This window comes from Solanum pennellii, chromosome 6, assembly GCF_001406875.1.
Source record: "Solanum pennellii chromosome 6, SPENNV200".
NCBI classification, from domain to species: domain Eukaryota; kingdom Viridiplantae; phylum Streptophyta; class Magnoliopsida; order Solanales; family Solanaceae; genus Solanum; species Solanum pennellii.
The window spans coordinates 32,217,867-32,235,473 of NC_028642.1; the positions used below are offsets into that span (position 1 = coordinate 32,217,867).

Genomic DNA, 17,607 nt, shown 5'->3' on the forward strand with positions numbered 1-17,607 from the left:
AAGTTATTTAATCGATTTTCATTAATGAGTTTTAAGTCTTCCGCATTATATTTTGTTATTTATGGTTGAAATGTTGGGGATTAGATTGGTTGGTTCGCTCACATAGTAGGATAAGTGTGGGTGCCAGTCGCGGCCCGTTTTGGGTCGTGACACAATTACATCAATATTAAGATTATAAATATATTTAATAATCTAGAGAAGTTGCTTACAAATATTCAAAATATAAATAAGCATCTCTACTTTATCCGTTCAATATATATATAAAAAAAAATATATCAGCACAAAAATTAGGAATGGAGCTATTTCTATAGTCAAGATCAAATTATATTTAAACTTCTATTACAATCATCAAGATGTTTGTATAACTTTATCTTTGATTTTGAACATAAATTTGTAATTTATAAGGATCGATAATTTTAATCTTTCTTGAATGAGCTAAATGATCATATACTAAATTATCTACCATATAAGTGAATGGCATACATATTAAAACAATGATATATTCAAACAAAACTTTATTAAATCAAGTAAACAAAATAAACATTCTTTACATAGGATGAAAATATAATAGTATACTTTAAACAACATGACTAGTAATACATTCAAACAATCTCTCACTTAGAATTATAACTATGCACTCACAACTCTACCGCACATTCCTTCACATGATTATAAACATTTTCGACGTTAAAACTCTTTGTAAATGGATACGCTAAATTATTTTTTGACTCCATTTTCAAAACTCTCACATAACCACCGCTGAGTCATATCCCAAATCAAGTAACGCTTCCTCTTAATATGTTTTGTTTTTCTTATGGCTTTGTGATTTTTTTTATTATTAACTAGGATCGAAAAGTGAAATCTAAAAAGAAGATGAAGATTTTGAAAAGGAGAACTTTTATGGAAAAGGACTCTTGAATGAGTTGATTATAAATGACTATTGTCATCTCTACGTATATTTGTGTAGGAATAACTTTAGATACTATTCTAAATACATCTATAAAATTAATCTAGATAACTTAATTTATTAACTATCTAAAAAATTCTAGAATTTCTAGATATATTTCAAAATACGTATCTAAGATGCTACAATGGGTAATTCCAGAGCTTCTCTGAAAACATAGGACTTTTTTGTAGTTCCTAGAAATTAACTTTAGTTTTTTCATAAAAAGTTCACCAAATAATTCACAAGATTATGTTATTTAGATTCATCAAAAATGTCATTAAATATTTGTCGGAACTTTTTAAAATGATGTATTTTTTAAAGAATTTAAAACGCTATGATTGTAATTTTAAAAATTTCAAGCAATATAACTTTTGCACGTAGAGTTCAAAGTCAATTGTGATAGATAAAACTTTTTTAATTTTACCTTTGACATATTATATCAACTAGTAATCAAATACTCCAACTTATTTTTACTGCTTCCTATGGACATATAACGTTATTGGGGCATATGAATTTTGAAAATATTCTAGATTAACGTGTTAAATCATATCATATATTATTATAAGTGTGAAGTTCCAAAACCCATAATTGAATTACTATTTTACCCCTATAATAGTTAATTATGTTTTAGATATTAGTTCGTATGATAGATATTATTAAATAACACTTACTGAAATTAATAACATAATAAAGACCTAATTTAATTCTTAAAGTGGAAATTTATCGTCCTTCATTCATAATTGATTTCTAGATAAAATTTTACTAGATAAAAAAATATACATGCATTGGAATAAATTATTTTAAAAATGTAGCAATAATGATTTAGCCTTTTAAGTTACCTACTTTTATTATGCTCTTTAAACCATTGTCATTTTTTTTTAACAAAACTCATATTAAGGTGTTAGGTTAAAGATATCAAAAGGTCACTTCTTGGATCACTTAATTTGTAACGTTTTTATCTTCTATTAGCAGATTCTCCATTTTCCTATATTATGTATTCTACTTTCTCATGTAATCATGTTATCTCTATTATTTTTTTATATGAGTTTTTTATGCTCAATGTTTTATTTATCTTTATTTTAACTCATCTATTTGTTGAATATTTCAGCTACTAAAGAATTTTGTTAATTTGACTTTTTTATGAAGGTACAGTTAAGAAATGACGCTAATATTTCATAGTGATGATGTAGTAAGTGAAGCAACACACATTGAATTGTTTCAAGTGATATCGATTTTCAGGTAATATATCATTGTTCCTTACATGCAATTAATTGCTTCTATGTAAGTTGATGTGGCCTTAATAAATTTTTTGTTTGATTTTTAAAAAAAAATCATTATATAGAAGTTGAGACGGAACACTTAATTGGATTCTCGAATAAAAAAAAAGAGTCTTTTACACAAGGACAAGAAGAAAGACTACTTACTCACTGCATTCATGAAAATCAATGGAATATCCTACAAGACAAAAAGTTTATGTGATTTTTGTCAAAGTGAATCCAACTCACTAACAAAAAAATTAAAGAAAGATTAAAAAAAATGACCATGAAGAGAATAAAAATGAAGATGAAGAAATTCAATGGTGTCTTATACGTTGATGAACCATTGTAACTTTATTCTTTAAATTTACGAGGAAATAAATTATTGACGAAATTTGTGAAATGTACATATATACCTTTGGGTCGGTAACAAATGTGATAATAGCTAATTCTTGATATATATATATATATATATATATATATATATATATATATATATTGTCTAAATTTATTTTTTGCAGTACAAACTTTGTATGAAGGATTTTAGGATAAACGTGCAACGCACGTTCTCGGAAACTAGTATTATTATAAGTGGGAAGCTCCAAAGTAGAAAAGTTGAATTACAATTTTACCCTTATGCTAAATTCAAATGTTATTAAATAAATAATTAATTAAATAGTAAATAGTAGAATTTCTATAATATTTTTATTTAATTGGTATACATGTGAGTAAATTAAATAGAACAAAAATTAAAAATAAGAGTTATCCCTTTGAATAGATACAAGTATGTGTTTCATCTTCCAAATTAATTTATATTTTTAATTAATATTTGTCTTTAATTTGTAATAATACTTGACCTTTCAACTTTGTAAGTGAATCTTCATATTTCAAAACTATTTTTTTCCCTATAAATACAAATCTTTCTATGAAAATTTTTTAATAGTATTTTCATAGAAAGATTTATACGTGATACAATTTTTGTGTGGAAGACTAGAGAAGCTTTAATCAAGTGAAGAAAATTTCAAGGTAAAAAGGATTTCTGTCAAGATTACAAGGCGTAATGTGATTATAGGGATGAATAACACTTCAATTACTAGAATATCGGAGTTTGATATATTTGTTTTTGTAATTTGTCGAGATTAGAACTATGATAAGACCCCTCCATTTATGTAGTTGAATGTCGCTTTCGTTAACTTGTCTTCCAAAACTTTTAACTTTTTTTTATGGTCAAAGGGTGAATGTTTATTACTATAGCTTTTTTTCAATTTGCATTACCAATAAAAATAGGGAAAGGAATGTCTTAAAAATAGGGAAAGGAATGTCTTCAATTTACGTTATCAATTTGCATTTTCATTGGTAGCCTTATGCTAAACTTGCTCCCATATTTGATTTTTTTTTATTTGTAATTTTATTTTAAGAATGTATTTGATTGAATGGTGTATTTTCGTATGAATTTTTTAATACTTAGTCATAATGATTTTCCATTACAGATTTAGTATATTTGAATTCTTTTATATATTTTATTCTTAGATTACAGTTTTGTTTACATAGTACATTTAAATTTTATAAATTGTTTAATAAATTAAATATTAATATTAAATAGTAAATCGTCATATTAGTATACATAACTTACCATCAACTTGTAAATGTATGTAACTCTCACTAATTATATTCATTACTCTCAAATCTCATCGATAATCTCAAATGGATTAATATTTATTTATGACAACTCTTTGTATTTCTCAATGCTATCCAATAATAAATAGTGACATTTCACACAATAATATATAAATTTAAACCAATTGAAAAAAAAATGAGAAAATATCTATGCTCTCTTTTCTCGTCTCTTTTTATTTATTTAGTTTAACATTTATGTTTCATGCTTGTTGTTATTGTACAACGTACTTGTTGTTATTGTACAACGTACTTTCTATTGTTGTGTTATTATTATTGATAATTTACTATGGCCTGTTGCTTTGTATACATTAACCTATCATGTTGTATTTTAATATCTTCATTGGAATATTGAATTTGTGTGATAGTTATTTATTTTTTTTACTTTATGCACTTTTAGTCACTTTATAATTAAAGATATAATATTTTTACTAGAAAGATATATGTAGTTTCTATCGAAACAATGATAAATTTGACGATACAAAATTCCTATGAAGTATCTTGGGATAAACGTGCAACGCACGTTCCTAAATCTAGTTAACATAATAAAAATAAATTAAAATATCTAAATACATATACTCAAAAGCTGAAGTATATACGAGATGAAATTTGAGTTTACTCAGAACACCAATCTGGCAAAGTGTGAAATAAAAGAAATAACATCAGTCCAGCTGGACAAATTCAGTTATTTTCAATCCTTTTATAGTATGAAAACAACAAAGAAATTGAACAAGACACGTGCCGCCAAATGGCAGAACCGACTAACTCTAATAATTTGATCATTTGTCAACTTTTTAGTTCACCTTCACTCACCAACCACCTTGTTCTCAACTTCTTTACTTCCCCACATACTTGAAACTTCAAAATTTGAAAATTTGTAGTCCATTAAATTGTCAAGTTGATTTTCTTGAAACATAATCCTATTTCCATATTTGCAACATATGGCTCTCTGTTTCATTTCCTCTGTTTTGGCTCTGCTGTTACTGTTTGTAGCAGAACTTCATGTCTGTGTAGTTTATGGCAGTGTTATTTTGGGTTCAAGATTGTTAGCTAAAGAGAACCAAGCATGGTTTTCTGACAATGGAACTTTTGCTTTTGGCTTCACTCCTGCAGTGGACTCTAATGATCAATATCAGTTGGCAATTTGGTTTGCACAAATACCAGGAGACAGAACACTTGTTTGGTCTCCTAATATGTAAGTGAAACTGTTTAAGTTGTCTGTGCGTAGTGGTGGAGTCTGAGTTTTCACTAAAGAGATTCAAAATATACAGAAATGAATAACACAGAGATTTAATATTTGCTATATATACCTAAAAAAAAAATTGACTTTGTATATGTAGTGTAATTTACCATCTAAGGCAGTTTGCATGAACCTCCCTTGTGTCCTCCTAGCTCCGCTCTTGCTTATAAGGTTTTGTTAGGTAGTAATATCTTTATTGATATAAGCTTTATATTTTCAGACACAGAACATAGATATATACGTGAAATTCTAGATCTGCATATATTAGTAGGAGGAAAAGTTGTATGATCAAACTGTAGCTTTCTTCATTAACTTTTCAAACACACGAAATCCGTTCCAGCTTTAGAGGTTGCTTTTTTCTTTCAAAGAACAAGATTTGAGATTTTATGGTGAAAGACAAGTTCTTGAAAATGTTCAGGAGGTAGATGTAAGTACGGAATTATAGATAAGAATTGTTAGGTCTGATTTTAGAGAAGGAACAAAGAAGAAAATATACCTCCACCTCTAGTTTTTAATAAAGATTTTGCAGGTAATATAACTTTTTGGCCATTTTGTGTCAATCCTCTAAATAGAAATTCCCCAGTCAGCAAAGATGCAATCTTGGAGTTTGACACCACAGGAAATCTCATATTGATGGATGGAGACACCACAGTGTGGGCATCAAACACCTCGGAAGCAGGCGTTGAGTTGGCTGTCATGTCTGAAAATGGAAACTTCATTCTCTACAGCACCAACCTAAGTACTATTGCATGGCAAAGCTTTTCACATCCATCTGATACTCTCTTGCCTGGTCAATCCTTAACAGTATTACTAGAATTAACATCTTCAAAATCACCTTCTCATGGTCGTTACTACACTTTAAAAATGTTGCAGCAGCCCACTTCACTAAGCCTTGCATTGACCTATAATGTCCCCAACTCCTACGATTCATCGCCTGAATTTTACAGCAATTTTTCTTATTGGTCAGGGCCTGAAATATCAAATGTGACTGGAGATGTTACTGCTGTATTGGATAAAGCAGGAAGCTTTGGTATAGTTTATGGCTCATCTTCAGATGGAGCAGTTTATGTATATAAAAATGATGGAGATAATGGAGGACTATCATCGGCTGTAAATCAAACGAATTCCAATGCTCCATCTATTCTTCGTCGATTAACCCTTGAGGTTTATGGAAATTTACGTTTGTATCGATGGGATAATGATGTGAATGGATCAAGGCAATGGGTTCCAGAGTGGGCAGCTGTGTCTAATCCATGTGATATTTCTGGAGTTTGTGGCAATGGGATATGTAATTTAGATAGAAGCAAAACAAATGCTTCTTGCACATGTTTGCCAGGGACTTCTACGGAGGGAAATGATGTTTCATGTTTGGGAAATTTTTCAGTGACAGGGAAATGTGGACCTCAGCATGAAAACTTGATGTCCAAGTTCAAGATTTCTACGGTTCAGAAAACAAATTACTATTTCTCAGAATCATCTGTCATAGGAAATTATAGTGATAAAGGGACTCTGTCCAAATGTGGTGATGCTTGCTTATCAAACTGTGATTGTGTTGCTTCTGTTTATGGACTTAGTGAGGAAAAGGCTTATTGTTGGTTACTCAGGAGCTTGGCATTTGGTGGATTTGAGGATCCTGTTTCGACTTTATTTGTGAAGGTTGAGGCCAATGCCACGGTATCTGGAAAACCTGGGAATTCATCAGATGAGTCGAAGACTAGGCACGATAAGGTTTTGGTACTTCCTATAGTCCTGAGTATGACTCTTCTCATTTTGCTTCTCTGTTGCTTATTGTATATCAATATCCATAGGAGAAGATCTATGAGAAGGGCACTTGAGGGCTCTTTGCTGTTGTCTGGAGCTCCAATTAGCTTCAGCTACCGCGACCTGCAATGTTGGACTAACAATTTTTCCGAGTTACTTGGAACAGGTAAATATATGGAATTTTTATTACTTTTATGCTTCTAACCTCTCGACTATAGAAACCCTAGCACAGAAAACTGGTCTGTTTCAAATAAGGTAAGAATATGATCAGTAACATTGCTGCTTTGACAGGTGGATTTGGAAGTGTGTATAAAGGAAGTTTAAAGGATGCAAAATTGATTGCAGTAAAGAAACTTGATAAAGTTTCACCTCATGGGGAGAAGGAATTTATAACAGAGGTCAAAACCATTGGCTCTATGCATCATCTGAACTTGGTTCGTCTATGCGGATACTGTTCTGAGGGAACCCAACGGTAAGTTTAACTTTTCTTCACTGTAATTTGTGATGTATAGATTGGGAAGTATGTATAATTGTAGAATCACAGTCAAGGACTAGCACAACTTTCACTAAAATTTTCACTCTTTGGCAGGCTACTAGTTTATGAGTACATGAAAAATGGTTCATTAGACAAGTGGATATTTCATTCATTAAGTACAAGAAATAGACTACTGGATTGGGCGTCACGTTTCCGCATAGCAGTTGGCACTGCACAAGGGATAGCCTATTTTCATGAGCAATGTAGGAACAGAATAATACATTGTGACATCAAACCAGAAAACATACTTCTGGATGAGAATTTCTGCCCTAAAGTATCTGATTTTGGACTAGCTAAGTTAATGGGAAGAGAGCACTCTCATGTTGTCACAATGATCCGAGGAACGAGAGGTTATTTAGCCCCCGAGTGGGTCAGCAATCGACCTATCACTGTAAAAGCTGATGTTTACAGCTATGGCATGCTTCTTCTAGAGATTATTGGTGGTCGGAGAAATCTTGATATGACTTGTGATGCAGATGACTTCTTTTATCCTGGATGGGCTTACAAGGTACACATGGAATCCTCTACTTATATTCATAGTGTTCCCTCCTTTCTGGTACATGTTCTCTTCACTATTTTTCTTTTCTTTTATTTCAGGAGATGACAAGTGGAACACCCGTAAAAGTTGTAGATAGGCGACTTGGAGGAGCAGTAGAAGAAAAAGAGGTAACGAGAGCACTGATGGTTGCCTTCTGGTGTATTCAGGATGAAGTGTCAAACAGGCCTTCCATGGGAGAAGTGGTGAAGATGTTGGAAGGATCAGTTGACATGAATATGCCACCAATGCCACAGACAGTTTTGGAGTTGATAGAGGAAGGCTTAGATCAAGTATACAAGGCAATGAAGAGGGAACTCAATCAGTACAGTTCCTTCTCCATTGCTACTCATCCATCATCTTATGCTACATGCAGTCACTCCAGTATGTCACCTAGATAGTTGAAGATGAAATCGAACACAGTTTTCCCTAGGATTAAGCAATCATATCATCATTGATTATTCATTCCCTGTCTCCCAAAAGAAGTCCCAGAAAAAGAAGGGAACACGACCACTTTTGTATCATGTGTTGCTACAACACCATACACATTGCAAGAACTCACTGTCTTGCTTTATTGTTTAATTTCACTCAATTCTCTAGTCTCTCAGATATCTCCACCATTTCCTCTGTATAGATCCTTTCTATCTCTTTTTCGGTTTCTTTTATACTACTAATGTAAACAACCGTAATCAGATCATATCAGACTTCCAAACCATCCAACAACAGCTAGTAAGTAGTGATTATATTTAACCAGAGGGTTAGAGCCTGCTGGGAGTTGCCTTTGTTATAGAGAACACATTACTCACGTTAGAACCCTGTTGGGAGTTGCCTTTGTTAGAGAACGCTTTACTCCCAATATAGGACTTCCCAACTGAAATTACCAGCTGAATCCTAATCAAATTTAGGAGCAAATTTGAAGTTGTTTCACAGTTGAAGATTTTATAGTGTATTACTGAGGATTAGCAAAATGAGTGTTTAGTGAGCAATGTAAAAGAAAGGATTAGAGGTGATTTTTGTGTGTTTAACAGCAACTAAATTGAAGATTGGAAGGTGTAAAGAATTTCATTCATAATACAGGAAGATTGTACATTTATGACCCTGAAAAAAGACTTTGCTAGCATGCCTAAATAAAACCTGTTAAAATCAAGAAAATTGGTAGGCTAAAGCTTCTAAGCTGCAGTTGGTTAGCTCACTGCATACTGAACCTTCGTGGTGTTAACAGCCTACAGCAAGTTATGCACTAACATTTAGAGAAAGATCCGATTTCTTTCACCTAGCCAGTGGAATAGTTGAGGTACACAATCTTGCCAGATTCCTAATCTTGATCTACATCAAAATAAACCACCATTGAGTTCAATGCTTCCCCTCAATGGACTGATTGAGGTAGCAATTAGGCAACAGATGTGAAGTTTGATGCACCTCAGAATGTATTGCGGATCTGCACTTTGCTTCAATGTGATTGCGGTGAGTGATAACGAGACCAGTACTCCTTCACGAGCTTCCCAAAGAGTGAACCTTCATTCTTCATCAGATTCATAGGTTTATCATACTCCTCTAGTTTTCCTGTATTATAGCAACCAAAAGCAAGTCATGAGGATAACATTTTGAGATTAACATATTCTCTGAACTATTAAGTGAGTATTCAAAAGTAAACAGATAGATCCTACCGTCACTAATGGCCAGAACCATTGTACAATCCATTACTGTTGGTATTCTATGGGCAACTGTAATTACAGTACAGTTAGCAAATTCCGTCCTGATAGTTTTCTGCAATATCATATCGGTGGCATTGTCAATTGATGCTGTCGCTTCATCAAGCACCAATATCTTGCTTTTCCTCAAAAGAGCACGCCCCAAACAGAACAGCTGTCGCTGCCCCATGCTCCAGTTTGACCCGTCTTCTACAACTGAAATGAGTATATGGTCAATAACAACCCACTGGTATAAAACAACCTGACATGTTCAAAAGATTACCCAAGGAATCAAGCCCTTTATCTTTTTCCTTAACTGCCTCTTGTAGCTGACATTTCCCAAGAACCTTTGACAATGAAGATAAAAATGATAATAAATAATTAGAAAAAAGCTATGCTATTTATCAACTGATGCTAAAAAACAGTGGCCAAGTACACTACCTCCCAAATTTCCTGGTCAGTATGCTGACATAGGGGATCTAAATTGCATCTCACTGTTCCATTGAAAAGAGTAGGATCCTGAGGTATTACCCCGAAACGGGACCTCAAATCATGAAGACCAATTTTACAAATGTCTACTCCATCAACCACAATCCTTCCACCTGCAGGCTCCACTAGTCGGAATAGTGCACTAATGAGTGTACTCTTCCCACTGGCAGTTCGTCCAACAATACCAACTTTATGACCTCCTTCAAATGTACAGTTGATCCCCCTAAGAACAAGTCTGGAATCCTTCCAATATCTTATCTACTTTGAGGCATGCTCATTAGTATGTTTAACATCCCAAAAGATTGAAAATTAGGGCAGATGATGAAGTTACCTGCAAATCATGAATTTCAACTTTACCCCTCGAAGGCCAATTGACTGGGGGACGGTTCTCTTTTAAAATTTCAGGAGCTTCACTTGGTATATGCATATACTGGTTAAGTCTTTCCACAGAAATGATATAGTTCACCAAAGTGCATTGATATTGAATGGAAGAAACAAGGGTTATGTTTAGGGAAAGACCATAAGATAAAGCCATCCCAATAAATCCTGCAATAATATTAACAGGTATTAAGGAAGTAAATTGTGTATCACATAATGATCAAAGGTAAACAAAAAACAGAAATATGAGATATTCTTTCCGATTCCAAGCATATAATTAGTTGATTAACGTGCCAGAGCTGAAAGTCCCAGGAGGAAGTAAAACCATGCAAAGTGCTGCGGAAGCAAGAACAATTGCACTAATAGTTTCCAGACGTTGAATCAGCCACTCATTTGCTGCAAAATTGTGGAAGAAAGGACTGGCATTTATATCAATTAGTTCAAACGTTTTCACGAAAAATCTCTCTTCCTCCTTGAATGCCCTTATAGTCACAGCTCCAGCAATGGCTTCAGCAAGATGGTTGGCCACAAATGATTTGGTAGTTCCATTGATCCGCATCAACTCTTTGGCAGATGCAAAGTAGTATCTCTGTGGAAAAAATTAGGAACCAAAAAAATACTAATTCATGATTTATCAGTTTGTCAGCTGGAAACACAGAATCAAACTTCCTTATTCCCCTAATATAACTAGTACCTGTAAGAGAATGGCCACATAAACCACAGGGATGGAGACAAACAAAACTTGCCAAGTAACAACACCTAGTACTGTAAAATTAGAATAAAAGTTTGTGGTAGATGCAACCGCAAAAATCAAGTAGAATGGGACGTCAAGATCAACTATACTCAAATCTGATGAGACCTGCAATAATGGGACGAGAAATGAAAATGTAGGAAAAATGTTTAGCTACATGAAAATACTTAATAAATATCATTTTTCTCTCAATTGCCACGTTCGAGATAATTACCCTGCTTAGTATCCTTCCCAAAGGTGTGGAATCATAAAATGACATAGGTGCACGGAAGAGAGAATTTAGTAGCTGTGAGAACAAGGACTTTGAAGATTGCAAACCCAAAAGAACAGTTGATAGAGATCTAGAGAGCAAAAATAGTGTGGATACAAATCCAATTAGCAAGTAAACTGAAATCAGTCTCAAAGTGCTAACTTCAGGATTTTCAACATTTGCAGCCATCCAGGAGTTCTGTAATATCTGACTGGCCACAAACGCAAGTTGCGAAACAACAGCTATGGCAAAGAACAAGTATCCTTTATTTTGATTCAAATACTGAACATAAGACTTAAATCCAGTGTCTCCAACTTCCCTCTCCTCTTGCTTGATCAACTGATCTCCTCCAGAGGTTTTTGGTTGTTCACCACTATCTTTATTTTTAATTTCTCTTGAACAAGTATCACTTCTTGGTGAATAAAAAGCCTCCGAAACCCTTTCTGAACCAGCAGTCTCTTTGTGTGCATTAACCAAGTTTTGAAATTCTTTGCTCGAGGCCAATAACTGATCATATGAAGCTGAGCGTAAAATTTCTCCATCTGACATTAACTGCAAACCGAAGTAGATATATATATGCAACAATTTCATGTGAACATATAAAAAGATTTGGTTTTCTATTGAATACAAGCATGATGATTTCACACATAATTTCAAAAGATCAATTCAACCAGAGGAGACACACTATAATAACAGAGAGACGAGAGAGGAAGTGAGAAAAGTCAAATTGGAGAGAGAACTGCATGGATAAAACTCACCAGAACCAAATCGAATGCAGGAAGAAAATCAACTTGATGAGTCACAAGTAAGATAGTCTTCCCGGAAAGAGCTCCCATGATGTATTCCTGCATAGGATCAATTGAGCTTGCAAATGGAAAGAAACGACAAGAATCACATCACTAAAGAAATGCTCACGTTGAAGAGGCTTGTCGAGGTATGGGCATCTACAGCACTAAAGGGATCATCCAAGAGATATATATCCGCATCATGATACAAAGCACGAGCAAGTTGAATTCTCTGCTTTTGTCCACCACTAAGATTGACTCCTCTTTCTCCTATTTCTGTGAGATCACCATAAGGTAGTATCTCGAGATCTTTTAACAGTGAACACTTCTCCAAGGTTTGCTGGTATCTCTGGCTATCCAATGGAGAACCGAACAATATATTCTCTTGTATTGTCCCTGTCTGAATCCATGCTGATTGAGAGACGTAGGCAGTTGTTCCATATACTTGAACCTGCAGATAACAGATAATATTGAGGATCAGTCATAGATACTGATTTTTTCTTGAACTTTGGTAAAACCGATATCATCATTATGCTAAACTTTAATCCTGCTTCTTATTACCTAACCCACTAGGAAAGAAGGAACCAACCATTACAACTTACTGTTCCTTGTATACTTGGAACCTCTCCCAGAATTGCTGATAGAAGAGATGACTTTCCTGAGCCCACTTCCCCACATATAGCAACCTTCTCACCTGGTTTAACCTCCAGATTAATGTTTCTGAGTGTTGGTCGCGATGGGTTCTCTTCCCATGAAAGATTAGCAGATTTGATGAGTACAGTATGATCTGTGCTTCTGATGTGTTCTTGTCTCATTTCCAGCTCAGATGCCTCAAGGAACTTGACAATCCTCTCAAAGGAGACCTTTGCTTGAATTACCACACCAATAACGTCCGGAGCTGTTCTAACAGGCTCCTGAACCAGGCGTAAAGTTGCTACAAAGGTAAAAACGTTGCTCGCATTTAGTGGAATACCAAGGAAATAACAAGTCCCAAAAGTAGCAGCAGAAACCAAAACAGGAGATGACCAGAAAAGGAAGCTATTATATGATCTACGCAACTGAACAGCTGATAACCACTTTTCTTCTACTTGCCTCAAAATTTGGATAACATTTTTGAAATGGGCTTCCCATGCATATAATCTTAGAACCTTCATACTAACAAGAGCCTCAGAAATAGCTTTTAGCCTATCATCTTGTGCAACCATTAACTTGGTCTGGAACTTATGCTGTAACATTGCAAGGGGAGTATTGCAAAGCACAGTGAGTATAATCACTACCAAGGATGCAATAGTTGCTACACCAACAACGTGAAAGAGAATTATAAGTACAAGGCAGAGCTGGACAGATGTTGTCCAGGTTTGATGCAGCCAAAAAGGAAACTCTCCAATACGATAAGCATCCACTGTAACATAGTTCATAATCTCACCACTGGAATGCATCAGCTTGGAGGCATTAGATAATCTAATTTGCTTCCTATAAATAGCAGCTGTAAGTAAAGACCTCACTTTAAGACCAATTAGTCTGCACCTGAAATACCACTGTCTTTGTGCTAAGGATTCCAAGCTCTTTGAAATGAAAAGCAGAATGGCCAAGAAAAGCCCCTCATTTCTGAAACTTGCATTTCCTTCAGCAACCTGAATAAAGGCATTAAGAAGCAAAGGGCCTGCTGACACAGTGACTACTTTCAGCAGTGCGAAGAATCCTGAAACAATAATTTCTATACGGTGACTTATGAAAATTGTCTTCAAAACTGATGGCTGGGAAGTGGGATCAACTTGTTTCTGTTTGTTCAATAGCTCCTCAAATATTAAGTAACACGATTCTGCACAATCGGACTCACGCAATCTAGGTATGTCCTCATCTTGAAGAGTTTTTTTCTTCCCCTTCTTCATCAGCGGATTCAACCACCAAAATGATATTTTACTCAAGATTCCAGCCTTAGCAAATGGAGTGACGGAACTAACTGAATTACTTTTACTAATTCCATTTAAGGGAGCATAAAGGTCATTTCCAATGGGATCTTCCTCCTTTAGCTCTTTATAGGTGCATAACAACAATAAACATGCTCCTAAAGAAGATAATATATCTAAAGCTATATTCAATGATGCCCTTTTGACAAGAATGGCAGCAAAAAGAGAGAAACCGCAAGAAACCCCAGCAAAGATAAAAGCAAAAATTGACAAAATCTTCAGGGGGGTTCTTGAGAAATATTTTCCTCGAAGACTTGTGGTACAACTTACTAATAACCATGTCGTTCCGTGAAACATGATTAATAACCACCAGTGTAGATGTAATGAACTGTGGGTTTTCATAACCTTATCTTCTAAAATCCAAATGCCAAATGCCAAATATGACAATCCTAGGAAGCCATTAAAAATGGCAGAAATCAACTGCAAACGCGAAAACCCCTGAAAACGAGCTGGAATATTGGTAGTTCTTAAGGATGTCTTCGAAAACAGATTGTATAAGAAGATGAGCAGAAGTATAACATCACAACAAATTATCAACACATGATTGATACATGATGAAGGATCTGTCATCGACCCAAAATCAGTATAGCAGAACTTCCCATTATCGTCCGAACAACCAGGTGCCCCACAAAACACAGTCCAGATATCCTTCATTTCTTTGTCCAATTCTTTCTCCCTGCAAATTTCACTTTCATTTGTATAGACTCAAGTGAAAAGGCAATTTACTCATGATGCCAAGTATGTTTACCAATATCAATCATATATACTAAAGAAGAGATATTCTAGAATAACACAATAACAACATACCAAATGTGATCCCACAAGTAAGGTCTGGGGCTGGTACTGTGTAACTGTGTATGCAGATCTAAGATCTTACCCCTACCTTGGGAGGTACAGAGGTTTTTTATAAACCCTCTGCTCTAGGACAAGCATGCGAAGCAGTCAGGAAAAAAATGAACAGAAGTAAAGAAGCCCTGAAAAAATTTTAGACATAGCACGACAAAGCATTCTGAATGAGAAAAAAGAACAATAACTGCAACGTAATAATACATAAATCAAAGAACAAGAAACCCCAAGAGTAATACTACGACTATTGGCCTGCGACCTTAACATAAGGTGACTGACCAGCAACACTTGGTTATAACATCCACTGATGGTGTATAAATTATTTAGATAAGTTAAATCGGTGTTTAATTAGTTTAAGGACTTATACATGAATGTATTCACACGTCACAAGGTACTCGGGATCCAGGGAGTGTCTTTGCCAAAAAATAAAACTAACTACACAGGTAAAGAAAAAAAAAAAAAATATATATATATATATACTTTTTCGTGTTTTTTTTGTATAGTTTGACTCTTGAAAATCCCGATTCCTCACTATCGATATATATAAAATGGAAATTCAACTGGGAAGAGTAAATTAAAATCCAATTAACAACCAAGAAACAACATAAATAACAGATACAACACTCTGGAGCATTAGACAAAAAAAAAATGAACAAATTCAAAGGCAATTAATTACAACTTGGAGGTAGGAAATAAAATGTTTAATCCATGGACATGCAAGTGTTCTTAATTAATTAAACAGGATACCGTGCAACAACGTAATTGCAGAGTCAAAGAAAAGGATTAACCAGAGGAAGACAAAAACAAGTTATTGGAGTCCCCGAGATACTGTCAAAACAAAAACAATCTATCTACTCCTTATCAAGTAAGGCAAATAACTTGTTATTCGTAATTTTATTGCGTTTTGATGATTGACAAAATGTTGTGCAAATAGTAGAATAACTTGTATGATTTTCTTGGGATATTGTGAAGGTGATATTTGGTTAATTAGCGGTTAGCAGCGAACAAGCATTGCTAATGTCCCGGACGAATATTCTCTTTTCTGTTATTTGTCTTTACGTCTTCCTATTTTCCCCATTCTAGTTCATCATAAACACCAAAATCGGATCTGGGATTTTCTGTTTAACCTACACCTTTTAAACTATATACACATTTTTCATAGAATTAAAATATAAAGTAATTTAAGGACCCGACTCTATGGGAAAAGAATCATCAAACAGAGAAAAAAAACTCATCAATATACATATCAATCCAATGAGTAAACAATCAACGATCAAATAAACGAATAGAGTAATTCTACTGAAAAAGGGAATCTCATATCTTGTAGTACAGCAAGTCAAATTTGAAATGGGGAAAAGACCATTTGCGATCCCGAATTTTGTTTTGAACCTCTCTCCCATGTACCAAACACTCTGAATCTTTCTTGTTTCTTCTTCTTGAATGCAACAATCTATGGAAAAACCCTCTTTCATGATCTGCCCCTCTTTGTCTCATAATACAAGCGGCGAGGGACCTAATACCCTTCAAGAGAGAAGCCATTCTATGATGAACCCAACAAGTAACAGTACCAGTATTACTTGCTGAAAGCGGAGAGAGTTTTTCTGTTAAGCAAACAGAGCAAACTCCTGAAGACTGTCGATGCTTTGGATGTTTCTTGCAGAAAATCATTGAGTAATTTGCCTTTGATTTGCCAATGTGTATCTGTTTTCTAGAAGCATTTTTCACTGATCTCAATCTGTAGTTCGCCATGTTTTTTTTTCAATTTCTTAGAGAAGAAGATACTATAAAATACTTACTAGTAGTAGAAAAACCAGTAGAACTTCTCTCCGAATATAAAGGAAAAAGAAAAAACTCGTGGGATTTGAAAAGTCCGTGTACAGCTGGAAACTATAATGTACTTCGCATTTCGGGTCGGTGACTCTACCTATTAAAACATTGTAGCCCAAGAAAATTTGAGCTCCCAAAAAAAAAAGAAGTATTTAGTACTCCTATTAATTGTGAAGCAGAGGGATTAAAAGTTTTGAATTTTTAAGAAAAGTTTTTAGGTAAAATTGTGAATAAGTAACTAGGAAAAGAGAGAGAGTACTACTTAATGATATATTCATTTATAATACGGATCTAAAATATCTTTAAAATATTGAAAATGGTACAAAATTATCATTCATCCACCTATTGGCTTCAAAATGTCATTTTCATCCACCTATTGGCTCCAAAATACCCTTGTCATCCACCTGTGGGTTCAAAATTGTAACGACCTGTTTAGTCGATTCGAGCAGCAAGATTATTTTGATAGAAACTGGCTGAGTCGACGGAACAGTCGACGTACCGTCATGGTCACGACGGACCGTCGTGGGTCATCGTTCCAAAACACTTAAACTCTGAAAATCTGGGTACTGGGATCAACTCTCTGAACTTCACGACGGAACTGCAGTACGGACCGTCGTAGCCACGACGGACCGTCAAAGACCTTTTACTGAAATTGAGTCTCTGAACTTTGTGA

General features: G+C 34.4%; 2 protein-coding genes and 1 long non-coding RNA gene across 7 annotated transcripts; 1 reads left to right on the plus strand and 2 right to left on the minus strand.

Annotated features, from left to right (window-relative positions):
• Positions 1-4,565: 4,565 nt before the first annotated feature.
• Positions 4,566-8,567, plus strand: LOC107021797 (G-type lectin S-receptor-like serine/threonine-protein kinase At5g24080). 2 transcript variants are annotated; one of them, XM_015222507.2, is made up of 5 exons: positions 4,566-5,071; positions 5,689-7,043; positions 7,169-7,349; positions 7,467-7,920; positions 8,010-8,567. In XM_015222507.2, exons 1-5 carry the CDS (start codon positions 4,818-4,820, stop codon positions 8,346-8,348), a joined length of 2,583 nt encoding a protein of 860 aa, XP_015077993.1. In that variant the 5' UTR covers positions 4,566-4,817; the 3' UTR covers positions 8,349-8,567. The 2 variants fall into 2 exon arrangements, with proteins under 2 accessions (XP_015077993.1, XP_027773256.1); XM_027917455.1 differs by having other exon boundaries at positions 4,813-5,071; positions 5,646-7,043.
• On the minus strand, positions 5,013-5,727 carry LOC114077508. The gene is made up of 3 exons (XR_003578748.1): positions 5,613-5,727; positions 5,227-5,307; positions 5,013-5,124 (listed from the first exon to the last, which is right to left on the minus strand). It is a non-coding gene; the product is annotated as an uncharacterized LOC114077508 (long non-coding RNA).
• A 416-nt stretch (positions 8,568-8,983) lies between the features above and the next one.
• Positions 8,984-16,972, minus strand: LOC107023653 (ABC transporter C family member 10-like). Of its 4 annotated transcripts, none has more exons than XM_027917452.1 (12): positions 16,468-16,968; positions 12,894-14,937; positions 12,422-12,742; positions 12,265-12,351; positions 11,471-12,013; positions 11,200-11,364; positions 10,800-11,094; positions 10,459-10,673; positions 10,080-10,385; positions 9,922-9,985; positions 9,615-9,854; positions 8,984-9,510 (listed from the first exon to the last, which is right to left on the minus strand). In XM_027917452.1, the coding sequence occupies exons 1-12, from the start codon at positions 16,854-16,856 to the stop codon at positions 9,398-9,400; spliced, it is 4,782 nt and encodes a 1,593-aa protein (XP_027773253.1). In that variant the 5' UTR covers positions 16,857-16,968; the 3' UTR covers positions 8,984-9,397. The 4 variants fall into 4 exon arrangements, with proteins under 4 accessions (XP_027773253.1, XP_027773252.1, XP_027773254.1 ...); XM_027917451.1 differs by having other exon boundaries at positions 11,471-12,058; XM_027917453.1 differs by lacking the exon at positions 16,468-16,968 and adding an exon at positions 15,069-16,414 and having other exon boundaries at positions 11,471-12,058.
• Positions 16,973-17,607: the final 635 nt, after the last annotated feature.